At 36.2% G+C, this 24,548-nt stretch overlaps 1 protein-coding gene across 1 annotated transcript in view; it reads right to left on the bottom strand.

Moving 5' to 3' along the window:
* Positions 1 to 24,548, bottom strand: part of STAG1 (stromal antigen 1) — a 496,183-nt gene that overhangs the window by 323,250 nt on the left and 148,385 nt on the right. The window contains exon 4 of the mRNA XM_043474336.1: positions 8,187 to 8,351. Within this exon, the coding sequence (XP_043330271.1) occupies positions 8,187 to 8,351 (165 nt within the window). The remainder of the gene's footprint in view (positions 1 to 8,186; positions 8,352 to 24,548) is intronic.

Genomic DNA, 24,548 nt, shown 5'->3' with positions numbered 1-24,548 from the left:
TTTTTGAATTTACCAAGGCTAGTTTCATGGCCCTGGATGTGATCTATTCTGGACAAGGTTCCATGTGCACTTGAGAAAAAGATGAAACTGATTGTTTTTGGGCGAAATGTCCTACAGATATCAATTAGGTCTAGCTGGTCCATTGTGTCATTTAAAATTTGTGTTTCCTTGATAATTTTCTGCTTAGTTGATCTATCCATAGGTGTGAGTGGGATATTCAAGTCTCCCACTATTATTGCGTTATTCTTAATTTGCCTTCATTCTTGTTAGCATTTGCCTTACATATTGTGGTGCTCCTACGTTGGGTGCATATATATTTATAATTGTTATATCTTCTCCTTGGATTGATACTTTGATCATTATGTAGTGTCCTTCTTTGTCTCTTTTCACAGCCTTTATTTTAAAATCTGTTTTATCTGATAAGAGTATTGAGACTCCTGCTTTCTTTTGGTCTCCGTTTGCGTGAAGTATTTTTTTCCAGCCCCTTGCTTTCAGTCTGTATGTGTCCCTTGTTTTGAGGTGGGTCTCTTGTAGACAGCATATATAGGGGTCTTGCTTTTGTATCCATTCAGCCAGTCTTTGTCTTTTGGTTGGGGCATTCAACCCCTTTACATTTAAGGTAATTACTGATAAGAATGGTCCCGTTGCCATTTGCTTTGTTTTGGGTTCGCGTTCAGACAACGTTTCTGTGTTTCCTGTCTAGAGAAGATCCTTTAGCATTTGCTGAAGAGCTGGTTTGGTGGTGCTAAATTCTCTCAAGTTTTGCTTGTCTGTAAAGCTTTTGAACTCTCCTTCATATCTGAATGAGATCCTTGCTGGGTACAGTAATCTAGGCTGTAGGTTATTCTCTTTCACTACTTTAAGTATGTCCTGCCATTCCCTTCTGGCCTGAAGAGTTTCTATTGAAAGGTCAGCTGTTATCCTTATGGGAATTCCCTTGTGTGTTATTTGTTTTTTCTCCCTTGCTGCTTTTAGTATTTGTTCTTTGTGTTTGATCTTTGTTAATTTGATTAATATGTGTCTTGGGGTGTTTCGCCTTGGGTTTATCCTGTTTGGGACTCTCTGGGTTTCTTGGACTTGTGTCACTATTTCCTTCCCCATTTGGGGGAAGTTTTCAGCTATTTTCTCCTTGAGTATTTTCTCATGGCCTTTCTTTTTGTCTTCTTCTTCTGGGACTCCTATGATTCGAATGTTGGCATGTTTCACATTGTCCCAGAGGTCCCTGAGGTTGTCCTCATTTCTTTTAATTCTTTTTTTTTTTTTCCTCTCTGCTTCATTTATTTCCACCATTTAATCTTCTACCTCACTTATCCTATCTTCTGCCTCCGTTATTCTACTGTTGGTTCCCTCCAGAGTGTTTTTGATCTTATTTATTGAATTATTAATTTTTAATTGACTCTTTTTTATTTCTTCTAGGTCCTTGTTAAACATTTCTTGCATCTTCTCAATCCTTGTCCCCAGGCTATTTATATGTAACTCTATTTTGTTTTCAAGATTTTGGATCATTTTTATTATCATTATTCTAAATTCTTTTTCAGGTAGATTCCCTATCTCCTCCTCTTTTGTTTGGCTTGGTGGGCATTTTTCATGTTCCTTTACCTGCTGGATATTTCTCTACCTTTTCATCTTATTTAGATTGCTGTGTTTGGAGTGGCATTTCTGTGTTCTGGTAGTCTGTGGTTCCTTTTTATTGTGGAGGTTTTTCCCAGTGGGTGTGGCTGGACGTTTGGCTTGTAGAGATTTGCTGGTTAGGGAAGCTTGCGTTGGTGTTCTGGTGGGGGGAGCTGGATTTCTTCTCTCTGAAGTGCACTGGAGTGTCCAGTAGTGAGTCCTGAGATGGGGCTATGGGTTTGGTGTGATTTGGGGCAGCCTGTATATTGACACTCAGGTCTATGTTCCTGAGTTGCTGGAGAATTTGTGTGGTATGTCTTGCTACGGAACTTATTCGCTCTTGGGTGGTGGATGGTTTCAGTGTAGGTATGGAGGCTTTTGGAAGATCTCTTATTAATTAATGTTCCCTGTAGTCAGGAGTTCTCTGGTGTTCTAGGTTTTGGGCTTAAGCCTCTTGCCTCTGGATTTCAGTCTTATTCTTCCAGTAGCCTCAAGACTTCTCCATCCATACAACACTGATAATAAAACTTCTAGGTTAATGGTATTTCATGCCAAATTTTATTCATTCTTCCTTCCTATTTTCTTAAATGGCCTACTGTTTCCTCTAACATGTTCTAACTGCTTATTACTACTTTACAGAATGCTGATTTTTTTAATAGTGTTAATCTTCTTTCTAAGAGTTTTACTGAATACTCAGTAGTCCAATAATCTAGGTTATGTTGGAATTCCTACATAGACAATTGTATGTTCTGCAAACATGGATAATTTTATATTTTCAACTATTATACTCTAGTGCTTATTCCTGGGAATACATCTAAATTTCCCTGTTAAAAATGGTGGGACGTGAGCTACAAGGTTTTTCTGTGATAACCTTTACCAAGCTACAGAACTTACCTTTTCATGGTTGACTCAGAAAGTGTTACTGTTCACTGGGAGTATCAGCTATTATTTTATCAAATGATTTTTATAAACATTCTACATCACTTTTCCCTTTGATATGATTATTTGCTATATAATAGTAAAAGACTTTCTAACATTAAGCCACCCTTGCATTTCTCAGATAAAATCTGTAAGCTTTAAGTGTACTGAAGTCAAATTTCCAATATTTTGAATCAGTAGACCTTTCTATCATTTCTTTTTCTACTTAATTTCCATTTCTACTTTTTTTAATTCCTTTCTTCCTAATTACTTTAGGTTTGCTATTTTTCTTTCTCTAAATTGATGTTATTTTTGCTAATTAGTGCTTTTGCTGATATTACTTTTATTAACATTCAAATTTCAAGTGTTTATTTAACTCTTTACTACATGAAATAATTAAAAGTTCCTTTCCAGATTTGTGACTATGATGTAATGTAGAAAAGGAATTTATTTTGTGTATTTTAATCTTACTTGCATTGCAGTCAGCCAAAAGGTTCAGGCCATCCTTAATGAAATATTTCAAGACTTTCTTTCAAGCCCCAATATTCTACAGTTATACTGTACAGGCACACCTAAGACCTACTAAGGATTTGGTTTCAGACCACTGCATCACAGCAAATATTACAATACAGTGAGTCACATGAATTGTTTTCTCAGTTTATATAAAAGTTATGTTCACATCATATTATATTACGTGTGCAGAAACATTTGTGTCTAAAAAATCATTGTAGTTACCTTAATTAAAAGATAATGCTGTTGGAAAAATGGTGTTTATAGACTTGTTCGATGAACGGTTGCCATAAGCCTTCAATTTGTGAAAAATGCAGTATCTGTGAAGCACAGGAAAAAAAAAACAACAACAAGGAATGCCTGTGTAATGATTTTCACTTATCTTACTTACTCCTGACAACAAACTCTAGATCCAAGGAAATGTAACTGAAAATTTCTACAAGACTACCTCGTCAAAACCTATGTCTCTTCTATTCCCTTGGAATTCTTCCCCTGCATATTTTGGAACCCTTTCAATCTACAGCAAAGTCACTCAACTGCTCTTTCATATTTACTTTTTTATTTCTGGGCTACATTCTGAACAAATGCCTAATGAATGCCAATTCTTGAATTCTTCCTTTGATGGCATCTAATGTAGCTTTTTAACCTCAGAAAAGTCTATTTACTAAGTTTATTTCCTCTTTAGTATTAGGTAGAATTTCTTTCATCTCTATGGAAACTTAAACATACTTCTTTTATTATTTACCCCTTCCTATGTTTTTGAGATTATCTCTGCTCCATCTACTCACTACATGGAGAACTAGATCGTACAGTGGGCTTAAAAAGAACTTCCTGCTCCAAGATGATACAGGAGATTTTTAAAGACTCCCTCCCCAACCAAGAAAGCAGTCAATTTAATTCAGGTCCTGATTATAAGGACTATGTCCATCCTCTCCTTTCCTGCATCACAATATCCAAAAAGTGGGGTTTTAGCATAAGCCAGTATCCAAACTAGGGCCATCCTAAGCAGCAAAGAAATCTCTATTAGTTAACTACATGGATGATAAGCATAAAGCAAAGTCTCACAGGTAACCTAAGATATTTATTAATATGATCCCCTTAAACACAAGCCTTAGCCTATGTATCAGTTATCAGTGGCTTTCTTCCATCTCCCTTCCAAGTATGGGGTCTCATCTTAGGCCCTGGCTTCATGTATTTTAAGCCTAACTTTATTCACACATGCTTCATGAAGCACCTTACATCCTTTAAACATACAAGATCCAAACTCTTGGCTCCAAGTATCTACTTCTGCCACCTTAAACCTAATGCTGACCACTAGGAATTTTTTTTCTATATAAACCACAGAAACATTTAGTTTCTAAACCCATTAATGTCTACCCTCTTTTTAGTATTTTGTCTTTCATTACTTTATATTTGAAATGAAGGGATAAATAATAAACACTGAAATTACTGTGCCAACTTCATTAAAAGACCTGCATTCATTTTTTAAACATGAATTTTTAAGCATTCCTCCCGCTCAGTGACCACTTTCAGGAATTTACATTACAAAGGATTCCTACAGGCAATATTTCATAGGGATATATAAAGATCTTCAAAGAAGTACTATTTTTAACAGAATAAAACTACGTTTAAATAGTTATCGTAAATATACTTATCCTTCTTAAACAATAAAGCAGTGCAAAAGAAAACTAATTAGATAAATCATGGCTCAGACATGTTATAGTATATAAACGTTAAAAACTGTAAGGTTAAAGATCTAAATGTAAGACCAGAAACTATAAAACTCCTAGAGGAGAACATAGGCAAAACACTCTCTGACATAAATCACAGCAGGATCCTCTCTGACCTACCTCCCAGAATATTGGAAATAAAAGCAAAAATAAACTAATGGGACCTAATGAAACTTAAAACCTTTTGCACAACAAAGGAAACTATACACAAAGTGAAAAGACAGCCTTTAGAATGGGAGAAAATAATAGCAAACGAAGCAACAGACAAAGGATTAACCTCAAAAATATACAAGCAACTCCTGCAGCTCAATTCCAGAAAAATAAATGACCCAATCAAAAAATGGGCCAAAGAACTAAACAGACATTTCTCCAAAGAAGACATACAGATGGCTAACAAACCCATGAAAAGGTGCTCAACATCACTCATTATCAGAGAAATGCAAATCAAAACCACAATGAGGTACCATTACACGCCGGGCAGAATAGCTGCTGCGGTAAAGTCTACAAACAATAAATGCTGGAGAGGGTGTGGAGAAAAAGGAACCCTCTTACACTGTTGGTGGGCATGCAAACTAGTACAGCCACTATTGGAGAACAGTGTGGAGATTTCTTAAAAAACTGGAAATAGAACTGCCATACGACCCAGCAAATCCCACTGCTGGGCATACACACTGAGGAAACTAGGTCTGAAAGAGACACGTGCACCCCAATGTTCATCACAGCACTGTTTATAATAGCCAGGACATGGAAGCAACCTAGATGCCCATCAGAAGATGAATGGATAAGGAAGCTGTGGTACATATACACCATGGACTATTACTCGGCCATTAAAAAGAATTCATTTGAATCAGTTCTAACGAGATGGATGAAACTGGAGCCCATTATACAGAGTGAAGTAAGCCAGAAAGATAAAGAACATTACAGCATACTAACACATATATATGGAATTTAGAAAGATGGTAATGATAACCCTATATGCAAAACAGAAAAAGAGACACAGATGTGCAGAACAGACTTTTGGACTCTGTGGGAGAAGGCGAGGGTGGGATGTTTTGAGAGATCAGCATCGAAACATGTATATTATGTAGGGTGAAACAGATCACCAGCCCAGGCTGGATGCATGAGACAAGTGCTCGGGCCTGGTGCACTGGGAAGACCCAGAGGGATCAGGTAGAGAGGGAGGTGGGAGGAGGGATCGGGATGGGGAATACATGTAAATGCATGGGTGATTCATGTCAATGTATGGCAAAAACCACTACAATATTGTAAAGTAATTAGCCTCCAACTAATAAAAATAAATGGAAAAAAAGAATTGTAAGGTTAGTCCACTGGAAAAAAATGCCCACAACAGAATGCTGAATAAAATGGAAAAAATTACAGCAGTTTGTAGATTAATTTGAATACAGCTAGGAAACAAAAACATAAAAAGAATAAGAGAAAAATCACAGCAAAGTAAAAAATGCATAGGGTCACTTTCAATAGAAAAATAGTGAGAAAAAGTTGAAAAAGTGAGTTAAAACCAAATTCTGGAAGGTACCAAGGTTCTGACTACTAATCTTTACCCTTTATAAAATATGAATCCAAAATAATTTAAAGAGAATAAAGTATGAAAACAACAATAGGTAAGAGTACTGTAGATGAAGAATACAGAAGACAGTCGGTGAAAAAGAAAAAAATCTTATACTCATCACTAGTGTATATCATGGAGAAGGCAATGGCAACCCACTCCAGTACTCTTGCCTGGAAAATCCCATGGATGGAGAAGCCTAGTACGCTGCAGTCCATGCGGTCACTAAGAGTCGGACAGGACTGAGCAACTTCACTTTCACACATTGGAGAAGGAAATTCAACCCACTCCAGCGTTCTTGCCTGGAGAATCCCAGGGATGGGGGAGTCTGGTGGGCTGCTGTCTATGGGGTTGCACAGAATTGGACACGACTGAAGCGACTTAGCAGCAGCAGCAGTGTATAGCGAAATCAAATGACTACATTTTGTTCACAATAAATATTGAAGATTTGATTCATATTAAGTAAAAGCCGGAAAAATAAACTTTTGCATGAAAAAAGAAAGCAAAATAATGAAATGCAATTTTTAAATTTAATTTCCTTGATTTTCTGCTTGTGTCTCTACCTACGGATGAGAGGCAATAAATAGATTTCCATTAGTATTTCTATAGCCTGTTAACAATTTTTCTATTGCAGTTTGTATCTGCAATGGAAACTATCAAGCTTAATGGCTAAAAATCACTTAATGTATTTCAAAATTATACTTATATACTTTAATGTTGTCCATTGCTTTGAATAACTGGGAATTCAATATTTCTTTCACCATTTAGCATCATCCCACCACTCCAGCACCGTCCCCTTCCCATACAAATTCCAAGATTCCTGAAAAGATCAATCTGGTAACATACACCAAAGCCCTGTAAGGAATTCAAAAAGAAATACATATAAAAAATAAAAGGTATAGTAATGAAAAGTTGCCTGCTTTTGGTTCTAAAAGTAAATCGGTTTCATAAATTACCCAACTTTCACACTTACATTGAAAATGAAGTATCAAAAATGAGCAAATACAAAATTGAAAAATTTAACATACAATCATTAGTAATTAAAAAATGGAAATTAAAATAATGAATTACAGGCTTTATCTATATTGCCAAGTAATTCTTAAATATAATATATCCAATTGCTAGCTACACTTCTGGTGAAAGATAAACTAGTACAAAATCTGGAGAATAAAATGGTATTTATTACTACATAGTTAAGAAATATTCTTAAAATAATTTTACCTCTAGTCCTTTAAAATGAAAAGAAGATGTAAGGAACTAAATACAAATGATGCATAAATTTTAAAATATTCTAAAAGTGTAAACACACACTAAAGGAATCATAATACTTATAGTTTATCCTTAAAATGAATTAGTCAGAAGCCAATAAAGATGAGACTATTTAATGACACCTGTTGAGTGAATGAGGGCAGAAAAAAGTGTAAGAAGTTATAAGAGATCACACAAACACAAGTATCCATAAAATATTAACTGTGGTTATTTCTAATTCACTACTTAAGCATTTTTTACACCCTTTCTTCTTTCAAATATTCTTCAATACACATGTTACTTACATTAAGTCAAATTCTAAAAATACACACATGATTGAGGCAATACAAATTCTCAAGCAATTCCTACTATATGCAAATTATTTTATTAAACATAATGCAATCTAAAATTTGTAATGTTAACTTACTATTAAACAATATGCCTTTCCTGACACTTTTCCAAAACAAGCAAAGAAAAACCTTTACTAACCTTGACTACACCATCAACAATTGTATAAAAATGTCAAAATGCACACTTAACAGGTTTTATATGTAATTGACCCTATATTGCTTTATTAGTAAGATAGAAAACTTAAAGTTTACCTGCATTGCACTTTTCCCCAGTTTCACCACTTCAAATAATGTGACAGGCTCCCCTTCACCATTCTGTTGAGGGTGCCCATTAGCTCTTCCACGGCCTGTTCCTCTAACCCCAGCTTCAATTCTACTCTTCTCTCCTGGTGATTTTCGAGGTTTCTTATTTGTAGACTGAATAAAATAAAGAGGAAAAGCAAAATTAAATGCAGGCATACCTGCCTTATGGAGAGTGATCTCAAATTATGTTTGAGCCTGTGAAAGGGAAGTTAGCACTATGATAGGTAAGAGATAATTTCAAAAGAAGCTTTATAATGTTTGTAATGATTTTTTAAAAAGTGCAAACAGCAAAGTACAAGTTAATTTATACAAGGTATGAAAAGAAAAAGATTTACTATTTTGTACAATAATGACAATGCTGTAACCCTGTCCCCAAACACGACCCCGTCTTAACATGTTCTTATTACCAACCTCAAGACTAGACTTCCTCAGAAATCATGTTCAACAGAATGCTACGTGCACAACTTGGCATGTTCATCTTCTCCTTCAACTTAAGTACTAAAATATTTCTTATTCAGTCATGCAACAAATATATATTGACAATTTTTGGAACCATCCCAAGTAATAAAAATATGGCAAATATTATGGCCTTCAAGTTTTTTTCAGTCAGTTCAGTTCAGTCGCTCAGTCATGTCTGACTCTTTGCCACCACATGGACTGAAGCACAATAGGCTTCCCTGTCGATCACCAACTCCCGGAGCTTGCTCAAACACGTCCATTGAGTCAGTGATGCCATCCAACCATCTCATCCTCTGTTGTCACCTTCTTCTCCCCTCTTCAATCTTTCCCAGCATCAGGGTCTTTTCCAGTGAGTCATTTCTTCTCATCAGATGGCCAAAGTATTGGAGTTTCACCTTCACATCAATCCTTCCAATGAACATTTAGCATTGATTTCCTTCAGGATTGACTGGTTTGATATCCCTGCTGTCCAAGGGACTCTCAAGAGTCTTCTCCAACCCCACAGTTCAAAAATATCAGTTCTTTGGCACTCAGCTTTCTTTATGGTGCAACTCACACATCCATACATGACTGTAGGAAAAGCCATAGCTTTGACTAGACAGACCTTTGTTGGCAAAATAATGTCTCTGTTTTCTAATATGTTATCTAGGTTTGTCACAGCTTTCCTTCAAAGGGGCAAGCATCTTTTAATTTCATAGTGCAGTCACCATTTGCAGTGATTTTGGAGCCCAAAAAATAAAGCCTCTCACTATTTCCATTGTTTCCCCATGTATTTGCCATGAAGTGATGGGACCAGACGCCATGATCTTAGTTTACTGAATGCTGAGTTTTAAGCCAGCTTTTTCACTCTCCTCTTTCACTTTCATCAGAAGGCTCTTTAGTTCCTCTTCGCTTTCTGCCATAAGGGTGGTTCTCAACTGCATATCTGAGATTAATATTTCTCCCAGGAAACTTGATTCCAGCTTATACTTCATCCAGCCCAGTATTTCTCATTACATACTCTGCAGAGAAGTTAAGTAAGCAGGGTGACAACAGACAGCCATGACGTACTCCTTTCCCAAGTTAGAACCAGTCCGTGATTTCATATATGGTTCTAACTGTTGCTTCTTGACCTGCATATGGATTTCTCAGGAGGCAGGTACAGTATTCCCATCTCTTTAAGAATTTTCTACAGTTTGCTGTGATGTACACAGTCACAGCATTTGAAATAGTCAATAAAGGAAAGTTTTGCTGGAATTCTCTTGCTTTTTCAATGATCCAATGTATGTTGGCAATTTGATCTCTGGTTCCTCTGCCTTTTCTAAATCCAGCTTGAACATCTGTACTCTTCATTTATTGTTGAACCTAGCCTGGAGAATCTGGAGCATTACTTTGCTACAGTGTGAGATGAGTGCAATTGTGCAGTAGTTTGAACTTTTTTAGCATTACTTTTCTCTGGGATTGGGATGAAAACTGACATTTTCCATTCCTGTGGCCATTCTGAGTTTTCCACATTTGCTGGCATATTGAGTGCAGCACTTTAACAGCATCATCTTTTAGGATTTGAAATAGCTCAACTGGAATTCCATCACCTCCACTAACATTGTTCCTAGTGATGCTTCCTAAGGCCCACTTGGCTTCACATTTCAGGATGTCTGGCTTGAGGTGAGTGATCATATCATCGTGGTTATCTGGGTCATTAACATCTTTTTGTATAGTTCTTCTGTGTATTCTTGCCACCAAATCTTCTATATTCTGCTTCTATTAGGTCCATACCATTTCTCTCCTTTATTGTGCCCATCTTTGCAAGAAATATTCCCTCAGTATCTCTAATCTTCAAGAGATCTCTAGTCTTTCCCATTCTATTGTCTTCCTCTATTTCTCTGCATTGATCACTATGGAAGGCTTTCTTATATCTCCTTGCTGTTTTTGGAACTCTGCATTCAGATGGATGTATCTTTCCTTTTCTCCTTTGCCTTTTGCTTCTCTTCTTTTCTCAGCTATTTCAAAGGCCTCCTCAGACAACCATTTTGCCTTTCTATATTTCTTTTTCTTGGGGATGGTTTTGATCAACACCTCCTGAACAATGTCACAAACCGCTGTCCATAGTTCTTCAGGCACTCTGTCTATCAGATCTAATCCCCTGAATTTATTTGTCCCTTCCACTGTATAATCTTAAGGGATTTGATTTAGGTCATACCTGAATGGCCTAGTGGTTTTCCCTACTTTCTTCAATTTAAGTCTGAATTTGGCAATAAGGAGTTCATGATTTGAACCACAGTCAGCTCCTGATCTTCTTTTTGCTGACTGTATAGAGCTTCTCCAGCTTTCGCTGCAAAGAATATAATCAATCTGATTTGGGTATTGACCATTTGGTGATGTCCACATGTAGATTCAGCTCTTGTCTTGTTGCAAGAGGGTGGTTGCTATGACCAGTGCATTCTCTTGGCAAAACTCGTTAGTCTTTGCCCTGCTTCATTTTGTACTCCAAGGCCAAACTTGCCTGTTACTCCAGGTATCTCTTGACTTTCTACTTTTGCATTCAGTCTGCTATGATGAAAAGGACACCTTTTGGGGGTGTTAGTTCTAGAAGACCTTGTAGGACTTCATAGAACCATTCAACCTCAGCTTCTTCAGCATTACTGGTTGGGCTATAGACTTGGGTTACTGTGATACTGAATGGTTTGCCATGGAAACCAACAAAGATCATTCTGTTGTTTTTGAGATTGCACCTAAGTACTGCATTTCAGACTCCTCTGTTGACTATATGATGGCTACTCCATTTCTTCTAAGGGATTCTTGCCCACAGTAGTAGATATAATGGTTATCTGAATTAAATTTGCCCATTCTGGTCCATTTTAAGTTCCCTGATTCCTAAAATGTCAGTGTTCACTCTTTCCATCTCCTGTTTGATCACTTCCAATTTACCTTGATTCATGAACCTAACATTCCAAGTGTCTGTGCAACACTGTTCTTTATAGCATCATACTTTACTTTCATTACCAGTCGGTCCACAACTGGGTTTTTTCTGCTTTGGCTCTGTCTCTTCATTCTTTCTGGAGTATTGCTCTACTCTTCTCCAGTAGCATATTAGGCACCTACTGACCTGGGGAGTTCATCTTCCAGTGTCCTATCTTTTTGCCTTTTCATACTGTTCATGGGGTTCTCGAGGCAAGAATACTGAAGTGGTTTATCATTCAGTTCTCTAGTGGACCACATTTTGCCACAACTCTCCACCATGACCCATCCAACTTGGGTGGCCCTACAGGGCATGGCTCATAGTTTCACTGAGTTAGACAAGGCACATTCTTCAATTAACAACCCATCCCATGCCCCCAACTTACAAAGAAAAGTCAACACCTGCTATCACCTTATCTATGTCTCACCTTTAGAGTCAAGATAGAGTAGCTTGCAGTCACTATTCTTGTTATCATTCCCATAAATTTCACTTATATATAAACTCATTGGAGTTCCTGACCAAACTCACCAGTAAAATTAATGTTGCTAAACGGACATTTTTTGCAACTCTCCCAGCAAGCCACATTATCCCTATGTGTTTCAGATATCTCTTCCCTCCCTATATTCCTTACCCGTCAAGTGTTACCTTAGGTCTCTGCTAAGCATTTTCTCAATCTTTATATGCTTTCTTGAGTGGTTTAGTTCTTTCTCATACCAGTCTGTTTTGGTTATCAATTTACTGTTCTCCAAATGTACTCTATTTTGCCCCATTTTGTGATGCTGGAACTGGATTCAGTAAACATTTCTCTTGTCATCTGCTGCAATGGTAACTAAAATGCCCTGGAGGAACACTACAAAGCACAGCATAGTGAGGCTTCTCTTCCTGCTCACAGGACACACTCCCGTCATTCTCTATTCTTGTATTCTTCAAAGTACTCTCTCACTCCTCTTGATATTATAGTTAATAGCCTGACCTCTATTTGTGTGTGTGGATTAATACATAATAAATTTACTGCTTATTTTTAAATAAAGTATTTTTAGAACAGTGTTAGCTATACAAAAATAAAGTCGTGAAGATAGTACAAGGAACCCCCACATGTATCATATATAATTAGATCAATTATTAACACCTTATTTGTATGATACATGTTACAGTTAATGAACCACTATAGACACATTAACAAAAGTCCATATTTAATTCAGATGTTCCTAGTTTTTGTTTAATGATCTGCTCTAGAAGCCCACCCAAGGGGTCTTAGACATATTCACATCATGTCTCCCTAAGCTCCTCTGGGCTGCAACAGTTTTTATTCTTTCCTGGTTTATGGTGACCTTGAAATTTTTAAGGAATTTTGGACAAGTATCTTATATTGTACAGGTATTTCGTACAACGTTCCTCAACTGGGGTTTGTCTGATGTGTTTCTCATGACCAAACTGGAATTATGGGTTTGGAGAGGAAGATATGAGAGATAAAGTGTTATTTTTGTCACTTCACATCAAGTGTATAGTCTAACACATGACTTATCACTCTTAATGCTGACCTGTTAATCAATTGGCAGAGGTGATACCTGTCAGGTTTTCCACTGTAAAGTTACTTTTACTCTCCTCTCCATATTTCACCATTTAGAAGAAAGTCACTATGTGCATTCCACATTGAAGGGGTGAAGAGCTATGCTCCACCTCCTTGGAGGTTGAGCATTTATACATACTATTTGATATTCTTTCAGCATGGGAGATTTCTCTATTCTCTCTCATTCATTCAATCATTTATACTAACGTAGACCTGTCAACATTTATTTTGGATTACAATTCAAAATTATTTTATTTTGTTCTTCAACTTGTTTCAGCTTTGGCCATTGAGAGATCTTTCAGTTTTGTCTCCTGTGTCCTTTTGACAGATTATTGTGTGATAAATACAGACATACTCCATTGTGTGTATTTTTTATTTAGTACTTGGTTACTTTCTGACAACACAACATTCTCCATGCTCATATTGTATATTCTGTTCTCCAGTTTTAGAATCAGGTAATAGTCCTGGTTCCTTTTATTAGAGAATTTTGTTAGGAATGAAGATCTGGGCACTAGGTTTTGCTCCTTAATACTGAGTGCCCTTGCTTCTAGGCCCTTAAGTGGGCAAAACAATGAAATGTATGTTCTATATATACACACATAACTACAAATATTTCTGTATGCAATCATCTGTTATCTATATTAAGTTAAGCAAATTTTTTTTGTAACTGGTATCTCCAACTCTAATCCATTAGCATATGGATGCTTCTTCCCCTTACTCACCTACAGACTCCCACTCCAACAGTGAGAAATCTGGCTCTCATCAGTGTACCTATATAGCAGTATTTTAAGCCCTACCCCATGGGAAACAATTTTATGAACTAGACTGCAGTTCTTTTATACACTTTGTACAGCAGTTTTCTTTGACTTCAGTCTTACAGACTCATTTCCAAAGTTACTAAAGTCAGCAACAGAGTTAGATGATATTGATACACTCTACATTTCATCTTGGTATTCCCCCAACCTTATAAATGATTTTTTAAACATGTGAATTAATAAAATTCACTTTTTATGAAAAGTTCAATGATTTTTAATAAACACATACTGTCACGTATGCACAATTATGATATAACAGAAAAAAGTTTCACTACCTTAAAAAATGCCTGTGCTTCACATTTCACCCTCCCACTTTCCCTGGGCAAACTCCAAAAACAATTTTTTAATCACCACTACTGTTTTGTCTTTTACCAGTCATATAATTGTAGTCACACAGCATACATTTTCATATTGGTATTTTTCATTTTAACAAAACGAATTAAAATTGATCTATGTCTTTTAGTGGCTGAATAGCTCATTTCTGTTTATCTGTAAACAATATTCCACTGTATGCATGTACCATGTTTTGTCATCTGTTTACCTAACAGTGGACATACTGCCCACCATTTTTGGCAGTTAGGAATAAAACTCCTTTAAGAATTTACATGCAAAGTTTTGTATAAACAAAACTTCCAAATCCACTGTGCAAACATCTAGGATTACCAGATCATACAGTAAAACTATGTTTAGCATAGTACAAAACTTCCACAGTTTTCCAAAGTGGCAACACCATTTCACATTCTAACCAGCAATGAGCTCCAGCTTCTGTTGCTTCGCATTCGTGCCAGGAAATTGGTATTGCCAGGTTCTTAGATTTCAGCCACTCTAACAGGGAGATAGTTGTCTTAATTCACAATCCTCGAATGATAAATGATTAAAGAATTTTCAACAAATGATAATTCCTCACATTACATTTTTCTGTTTGAATTACTGGTGAAGATTTGTCTCCTGATTAGACTCTCCAACCTTGTACAATCCAACATCATAACCTCTATCCTCACATAGCTATTAGGCTGGTGCAAAAGTAAATGTGGCTTTGCATTGTTGAACTTTGCTGTTGATTTTGGAATACACTGTTAAATACATGTGATTCTCATACACATCATTTGAATGTACATTTCTCACTTTTTTCCTAACGACTTAACACTTGCTCTTTGTTTTATATTTCTTTTAGACAGAAAGCAAATTCAAGCGATTTTTTTTTTTTAATTTGAGTTCAAAATGGGTCATAAAGCAGCAGAGACAATTCACAACATCAACAATGCATTTGGCCCAGGAACTGCTAACGAACACACAGTGCAGTGGTGGTTCAAGAAGTTTTGCAAACTACACGAGAGACTTGAAGATGAGGAGGATAGTGGCCAACCGTCAGAAACAGACAACTAACTGAGAGGAATCATTGAAGCCGATCCTCTTACAACTACTCATGAAGTTGTCAAGGAACTGAATAGCAACCATTCTACAGTCAGTAGGCATTTGAAGCAAATTGGAAAGGTGGAAAGGCTTCGTAAGTGCCTCAAAAGCTGGCCGCGGATCATAAAAAATCGTCGTTTTGAAGTGTCGTCTTTTATTCTACACAACCACCACAAACCATTTCTCAATTGAATTGTGATGTGTGTGAAAAAGTAAATGGTATGGAATAACAGGTAACAACCAGTTCAGTGGCTGGACCAAGAAGAAGCTCCGAAACACTTTCCAAAGCTAAACCTGCACCCAAAAAGGTAACAATCACTGTTCGGTCATCTGCTGCCAGTCTGATCCACCACAGCTTTCTGAATCTTGGCAAAACCATCATATCTGAGAATTATGCTCAGCAAACCGTTGAGATGCACTGAAAAGTGCAATGCCTGCAGTCAGCATTAGTAAACAGAATGAGCCAATTCTTCTCCACAAAGATGCCCAAATGCACGTAACACAACTAAAGCTTCAAAAGTTGAATGAACTGGGTGACAAAAGTTCTGTTTTATCCACCATATTCATCTGACCTCTTGCCAACCAGTTACCACTTCTTCAAGCATCTTCACAACTTTTTGCAGGGAAAATGCTTCCACGACCAGCAAGACACAGAAACTGTTTTCCAAGAATTCACTGAATCCCAAAGCACTGACTTTTATGCTACAGGAATAAACAAACTTATTTCTCATTGGCAAAAATGTGCTAATTGCAATGGTTCCTATTTTGATTAAGAAAGATGTATTTGAGCCTAGCTATAATGATTTAAAATTCATGATCTGACATCATAATTACTTTTGTACAGCTTAATATTTTAAAAAGTAATAATATATATATTACCCTTTTAGTTTCTTGTGACTTTTCAGACTCCCTTGGCTACATATTTTTGATACAAAGGTTAGGACACCTGTAAACGTAGTCTCATTCCTGGACAAGAAATGGAAAGAAATGGGTGATGTTCTGTATCAAATTTGCTTGACTGGTCCAGTTTCCAGTGGTGCCACCTTAAGAACCGAGTCATACTGACCAGTGTGAAATAATATCTCATCTGTGGCTTTGATTTGCATTTCTCTAACAATTAGCGATGAACATCTTTTCATGTGCCTATTGACCATCTGTCTGTCTTCTTTGGAAAAAGTATTCTGGTCTTCTGCACCCCCCCCCCCGCCTTTTTTTGACTGAGCTGTTTGTTTTCATAATATTGAGTTGTATGAGTTGTTTGTATATTCTGGTTATTAACCCCTTGTCGGCCATATCATTTAAAAATATTTTCTCCCATTCCCAGGTTGTCTTTTCTTTTGTTGATCGTTTCCTTTGTGCAAAAGCTGTACAAAAGCTTTTAAGTTTAATGAAGCCCTACTTCTTTGTCTTTTATTTCTTTTACATTGGGAAACTACTTGAAGAAAGTATTGCTACAATTTGTGTCAGAGAATGTCTAGCTTATTTTCTCTTCAAGGAGATAATATAGTGCCATGTCTTTAGGTCATTAAAGCATTTTTTAGTTTATTCATGTACATAGTACATGGGAATGTTCTAATTTCATTACTTTACATACAGCTGTCCAGCTTTCCCAACACAACTTATTGAAGAAGGTGTTCCTTTTCTTTTTCCCATTGTATATTCCTGCCTCCTTTGTCATAGATTACTTGACCGTGAACACATGGGTTTATTTCTGGGCTCTCTATTCTGTTCCATTGATCTATATGCCTGTTTTTCATGCCAATATCACACTGTTTTGGTTACTATACCTTTGTAGTATAGTCTGAAGACTGGAAGGGTTACCCCTCCAGCTTTGTTCTGTTCCCTCAGTATTGCTTTGACAATTCTGGGTTCCATATAAATTTCAGGGCTATTTGGTCTAGTTCTGTGAAAATAGTATGGGCATTTTCATATAGATTGCATTAAATCTGTGGACTCCTTTGGGTACTATGGACATTTTAACTATTAATTCTTCCAATTTAGGAACATGGGATATCTTTCAATTTCTTTAAATCATTTTCACTTTCCTTTATCAATGTATTATCATTTTCAGCATACGGGCCTTTCAACTTGGTTAAGTTTATTCTTAGGTAATTTTTGACACAACTTTAAATGGGATTTTTCTTTAGCTTTCTCTTTCTGATATTTCATTTTACTATAAAGAAATGCAACAGAACACCTCGCACTGGTCAGAATAGCTATTATCAACAAGCCAAGATATAAATGCTGACGAGGGTCTGGAGAAAAAGGAACCCTCCTACACTGTTGATGGGAATACAAACTGATACAGTTACATGGTACAGTATGGAGGTTCCTTAAAAACAAACAAACAAAAAAAACTAAAAATGAAGCTACCATATGATCCAGCAATTCCACTCTTGGGTATAAATCAGGAGAAAAATGAAAACTCCAATTCAAAAAGATACATCCATCCCAATGTTCACAGCAGCACTAAATACAAAAGTCAAGACATGGAACAACCCAAGTGTCCCTCAATAGTCAACTAGCTTAAGAAGATGTGGCACATATATATAATGTAGTATTACTCAGGCACAACAAAAAATATTACCATTTGCAGCAACACAGATGTACCTAGAGAATATTATATTTAATAAAGACAGAGAAAAACAAATATGATATCACTCATATGTGGAATCTAAAAAAAAAAAAACCAAATGTATCTATATACAAAACAGAAACATACTCACAGACATAGAAAACAGACATGGTTACTAAAGGGGAAAGGATAATCAGAACTATGGAATTAATAGATACAAACAACTAAAACAGATAAGCAACAAGAATTTACTGTAAGCAAAGAAATATATTCAATCTTATAATAACCTATAATGGAAAATAATCTGAAGTATATAATCTGAATCACTTTGTTGCATACCTGAAACTAACAATATTACAGATCAACTATGCTTCAATTTAAATAAGTTAATAGAAAAAAAAAAAAAAAAACTGAGTCTTTGCCTTAATTGAGAGGTTACTAATGCCTTAGAAACCTAGCCAGTAACCCAGTTCCCTGGAGCTAGAGTCCTATCCATTATCGCTTTGTCTCAGGGACTGAAATCCTATCCTTGAATCCCAGGCTATTGGATGGGGCCCTCATAACAGGCTGCCAGGCAATACAGGTGCTAGCTCTAGCCCAGATGTAGCTCATGATTCTAGAGATGCAGTTTCCCTGGTAGAAGATGGTCAGGTTACTCCATTTATCCCAGCTATTACCTGCCTAGTAAATCTTTCTTCCACTAATGGAAAGTGGACCTCCTTCCAAATATGTGCCTCAACCGAGCATGCATGGCTAGCTTCTAATGTCTTATCTCACAGAGGCTCATTTATTCTACCTCTAAGAATTTATGCTTAATAGCCCAAGTGACAGGAAGTGGTAATATTATCAAATATGCCTAACGTGAATTTAATCATGAGCAAAGAGACATGCTCAAATTGATTCAATCTACAGAATATAAGATATTAAGACAATTTCTTTCACTCATTCAACACAACTTTTCTTTCTATATTCATTGTCCAGTTACTATGTGCCAAAAATATTAAATAGTTGATCCTTCTATATAGCAGCACACATACCTTTCAAAAAACTCACAGTGTTTAAAATGTATTTTTCAATATCCTAATACAATTCTGTCATTTGGTGGTGGAGGAGGGACACTGAAGCTTCAAATCCCATAAACCATATAGTTCAAGTGAGATATCTATGGTACACAGGGTTCAGGTATTCACTGCTATAGGTAATTCAAGGGACACTGTGGGGAAAAAAGACATGAATGAATATCTGTGGGGGAGTGGGGGACAACTTCCTAAAACAAACCCTGACTCAACGTATAAAGTAATGAATTTTCTGGAAAACAGACTCAGGAATTCAAAAAGCTATATACATCCTTCACTTTGTGAAAATGATGCAATTTAATGTCAGAGTGTACTCTTGCCTGGAGAATCCCATGGATGGAGGAGCCTGGTAGGCTGTAGTCCATGGGGTCGCTAAGAGTCAGACACAACTGAGTGACTTCATTTTCACTTTTCACTTTCATGCATTGGAGAAGGAAATGACAACCCACTCCAGTGTTCTTGCCTGGAGAATCCCAGGGACAGGGGAGCCTAGTGGGCTGCCATCTATGAGGTCACACAGAGTCAGACACGACTGAAGCAACTTAGCAGCAGCAGCAGACCAACCTTTAGAACAAATGCTTTACTACAACTCTATATTACTTAATTTAAATGTGTATCCACACTTCTGGTAAACTATTTTAAGTTGGCATAGTTGGACAAGAAGATTATTCAAAACTACTCTATCCCAAAAGTTCTCTACAGGATAAATTGCAGTCTATATGTACAATAACTTTTCTACAAACTTTAAGAAACAGAGAGATAAACTGACTTTTTTCATTCTTTGTACCTAACCTAAACTTATTCATGAGGTATGAATATAAAGTAATCTCCATCCTTTCACAAATAATGAATATCAACATATGTGGGGTAGCTTAATGTAAAATCTTCAGAAACTAACAACTGAAACAGAAACACAAATAACTACCGTAAACTACAGTATATTAAAAAAAAAGGACTTTTCATGGAAACTTGCTTTAAGATAAGTACTGGAAGGGTTCTATGAAAGGAAAAATAACTTTCACTGACTGATAAAAGAAGTCACACAAGAGATAAGCATAAAATTGAGACTTGGTCAATTAAATAAGATTAATAAAATTAGTTAATTAGCATGAACAGAATTTAGGAAACAAAGATTTCAAAAAGAAAATAAACACCATGAGCTAAGGTATATAAGTGAAAAACCACAAGCCATATACAGAAGGACAAAAGAGATGTATTTGACTAAATAAAAGGTTATGAGTTTACAAACACAATAAAATAAGTTAGAAGAACATGACCCCCAATAAAAAGGTGCTTCTTAATATTCAAACAAGTTTAAAAGAAGAAAAGGGTCAACTTGGCAGTAATTAAAAAAATACGATGGAAAAGGGAAAAGTTTAAAAACAAGAAGGTAACAGTACAAAGTCCTATAAAGTGAAGCCTGAAGAAAGGAACATTGGAAATGTAACAAAAGGGACAGATGTATAAGACATTATGAAACAAAAATTCATGAGACTTGGAATCTCATTACATATAGGATGGAGGGGGAGGGATTTGGGATGAGGAAATTAAATGGTGACTGCTATTTTAATTCTAGATTCCTGGAAAAATTATGGTATCTTTTAGAATAATTAAGGAAGCCAGAACTAAATGTTAGTATATAGAAGAAATGTTCAATGAAAACATTTTCAAAATAAAACAACAAAGCTGATTTGACAAAGAGGAGATAGATACAAATCCAACTGATAATTACATTTCCAAAACTGATCATAAAAGTATGTAGGCTTAAGCTACAAAAACTATTTTTAAAAGATATTTCAATTGTTTAGAAAATTAAAAACAGAAAAAGTGGTATGGAAAAGGACCAATAGGCAATTCAGAAAAGAAACACAAAAGACCACTATTGCAGAACATATTGATGAAACATTACAGTACTTAAAAATCAGAAAAGATTTAACAAACAGTATACTCAAAAGTAAGACAGGGAATGCCATATATTTTGTTGTGTGAAAAGTAACCCAGTAACATACATCAAAAACTTTCAAAATATATAGCATATCTTTTGAGTAATAAATTCTACTTTTAAGAATCTAGACTAAAAAGTATCTATGGCTCTAGAACAAAATTTATTCTTGAGATATAAGTTTATGTCTGCATGGTTTAAATTAGTAAGCAAATTTTAACAGATATGTTCAAGAATAGGGAATCAAATTAGATAATTACATGCAGAATACTATGCAGTGATTTAAGTTTATAAAATATAGATCATAAAATTTGTAACATTATAAACAAAAGTACCAAGGAATTTAGAATATCTGATTTTCAAAAATATATTCACCTGTTAACCTCTACTTCTGACACTCATTGTTGCATATGCTATGCTAAATCTTCTATGTGTATAAACATATGGACAGAAAAGTAAAAATTGTATCTCTTTTTCTACTTTTCCTACTCAGCCTACGCAAATATGAAAGTTAAACAATGTTAAGAATATAAGTACTGGTTCTCACTTAAATAGAATGGAGAACAAAAATCATAATAAAACATTAAACCAGAGACTAAAGACAGGTGAGGTTACAGTTATGCTGATTTACATGACAACTAAAAGCAACATGAAATCCTGGATTGGATCGTGAACCAAGGTGAAAGAAACTATTTTTTTCTTTTATTTAGGGCATTACTTGAATATCAGGCAAAATCTGAATAAAATTTATGTACCTAAGGTCAGTATTATACAAATACTGCTTTCCTGATTTTTCAAACATGTACTGTGGTTGAGAAAAATATATCTGATTTTAAGAAAATGTATACTAAATAAAGTAGTAGGAGTAAAGTGGCATCATGTCAACAAATTACTCTCAAAGAGTTAAAAAATAATAATTGGTATATAGCAGATTTGTACATATAAATGTATACTTACATTTATGCATCTGTGTGTGTGTATATATATATATATATATATAGAGAGAGAGAGAGAGAGAGAGAGAATATGATAAAGCAAACATTGTAACATGTTAACATTTGGACAATATGCATGAAGAATCTGCACAGGAATTCTCTGTAGAATTCTTGGAATTCATCTGTGAGTGAAATTATCTCAAAATTAAAAAAATTTTACACACTAAGGAAAAAAAAAGAGTGATGATTTAACAAAATTAAACACCATTCATTAACTCAATAAACAGTCACTGAAGTCAAATACTAGTATACAGCAGTAAACAAACCAGATAAAAATCCCTCACTTCAAGCAGCTTGCCTTCTAACAGGGGGAGACAGACAATGAATAACTAACTAAAGGACATCCTATGTTAGACAGCAATAGGTACTACAGAGAAAGGGGAGAACACACACACACAAGATGAGGACAAAAATGGGAGAATATAAACACACACAAACAATGAGGAAAAAAAGTTCCTTGCAGTAGGAGGGAAGATATGCAATTCTAGATACCATCCATAAGGGAGACCCCACTGAAAAGATGACACAGGACTCTGAGGCAGGAGCACACATGATAGGTTTCAACAAAAGCACATGATGGCGGCTTAACTCAGCATCACAGTAAAAAAAAAATGACAGATGCAATTTGCAAATCAATTAGACAACCTATGTTGATGGTTTAGATATAGGCTGGGAAAGAAAGAGTCAATGATTGCATGGTTTACAGCTGAGCAACTAGAAGCACAAAGCTGCCATTATGGAAAAGGGCTGAGCAGGGGGCAGGAATTGTGAAAGTTTGGTTTTTTTAAATATCTTGGGACCATTAAATAGCTAAATGATGATTCTCAATGCATACTAGATATGGTCTGGAATTTAGAGTAAAGTCCAAGCTGGAGACATAAATCTGGGTGACATGAGCTTAGAGATGGTGTAGACAGAGAAAACGATGTCCATTAATTCCTAATACAATCACAGGGGTAGAATAAACCTGATATTATACAGTGTTAGTTTGGAGATCAATAATTATTAGAATTGTTGTTGTTCAGTTGCCCAGTCATGTCTGATACTTTGCAACCCCATGGAATGCAGCACACCAGGCCTCCCTGTCCCTCACCATCTCCCAAAGTTTACACAAGTTCATGTCCATTGCATCGGTGACGCCATCCAGCCATCTCTTCTTCTGATGACGACTTCTCCTCCTGCCCTCAATCTTTCCCAGCATCAAGGACTTTTCCAATGAGTCAGCTGTTCACATCAGATGACCAAACACTGAAGCTTCAGCTTCAGTCCTTTCAAGGAATATGCAGGCTTGATTTCCCTTAAGCTTGACTAGTTTAATCTCCTTGCAGTTCAAGAGACTCTTAAGAGTCTTCTCCAGAACCACAGATTGAAGGCATCAATTCTTTGGTGTTCTGCCTTCTTTATGTCCTGCTCTTACAACCATGTGTGACCAGTAGGAAGACCATAGCCTTGAATATACGGACCTTTGTCAGCAGAGTAATGTCTGCTTTTCAACACACTGTCTAGGTTTGTCATAACTTTCTTTCTTTCTTTCTTTCATCAGCAGAGTAATGTCTCTGCTTTTCAAAACACTGTCTAGGTTTGTCATAACTTTCCTGCCAAGAAGCAAACATCTTCTGATTTCATGGCTACAGTCACCATCTGCAGTGATTTTAGAATTCAAGAAGAGGAACTCTGTCACTACTTCCACCTTTCCCCTTGTATTTGCCATGAAGTAATGGGGCTGGATGCCATGGTCTTAGTTTTTTAATACTTAGTTCTAAGCCAGTTCTTTTACTCTCCTCCTTCACCCTCATCAAGAAGCTCTTTGATTCCTCTTAGTTTTCTACCATTAGAGTGGTATCATCTGCATATCTGAGTTTGTTGATGTTTCTACTGTCTATTTTGATTATTCCAGATTGTAAATGGTTCAGTCCCACATTTCTCATAATGTGCTCAGCATATAAACAAACACGGTGACAGCAGACAGCCCTGTCATATTCCTTTCTCGATCCTGAACCAATCAGTTGTTCCATACAGGGTGTGAACTGTTGCTTCTTGACTCACATACAGGTTTCTCAGGAGACAGGTAAGATGGTCTATTTCCACCTCTTTAAGAGCTTTCCACAGTTTGTTATGATCCACACAGTTAAAGGCTTTAGCACAGTCAATGAAACAGATGTTTTTTCTGGTATTCCCTAGCTTTCTCTACTATCCAACAGATGTTGGCAATTTGATCTCTGGTTCCTCTGCCTTTTCTAAACCCAGCGAGGACGTCTGGAAGTTCTTGGTTCACATAATGCTGAAGCCTAGCATGCAAGATTTTAAGCATGACCTACTAGCAAGGGAGATAACTAAAACTGTCCTATGATTTGAACATTCTTTAGCACTACCCCTTCTTGGGAACTGGGATGAGGATTGACCTTCTCTAGTCCTGTGGCCACTGCTGGGTCTTCCAGATCATCTGATATATTGAGTGAAACTCTTGGATAGCATCATCCTTTCACAGCCACAATAATAACAAGTACGAATTAGGACATCTGCAAAAT

The sequence above is a fragment of the Cervus canadensis genome, chromosome 7 (assembly GCF_019320065.1).
Source record: "Cervus canadensis isolate Bull #8, Minnesota chromosome 7, ASM1932006v1, whole genome shotgun sequence".
NCBI classification, from domain to species: domain Eukaryota; kingdom Metazoa; phylum Chordata; class Mammalia; order Artiodactyla; family Cervidae; genus Cervus; species Cervus canadensis.
Note: the sequence above shows the minus strand (reverse complement) of the source record. Positions and strands in the feature narration are given on the sequence as shown.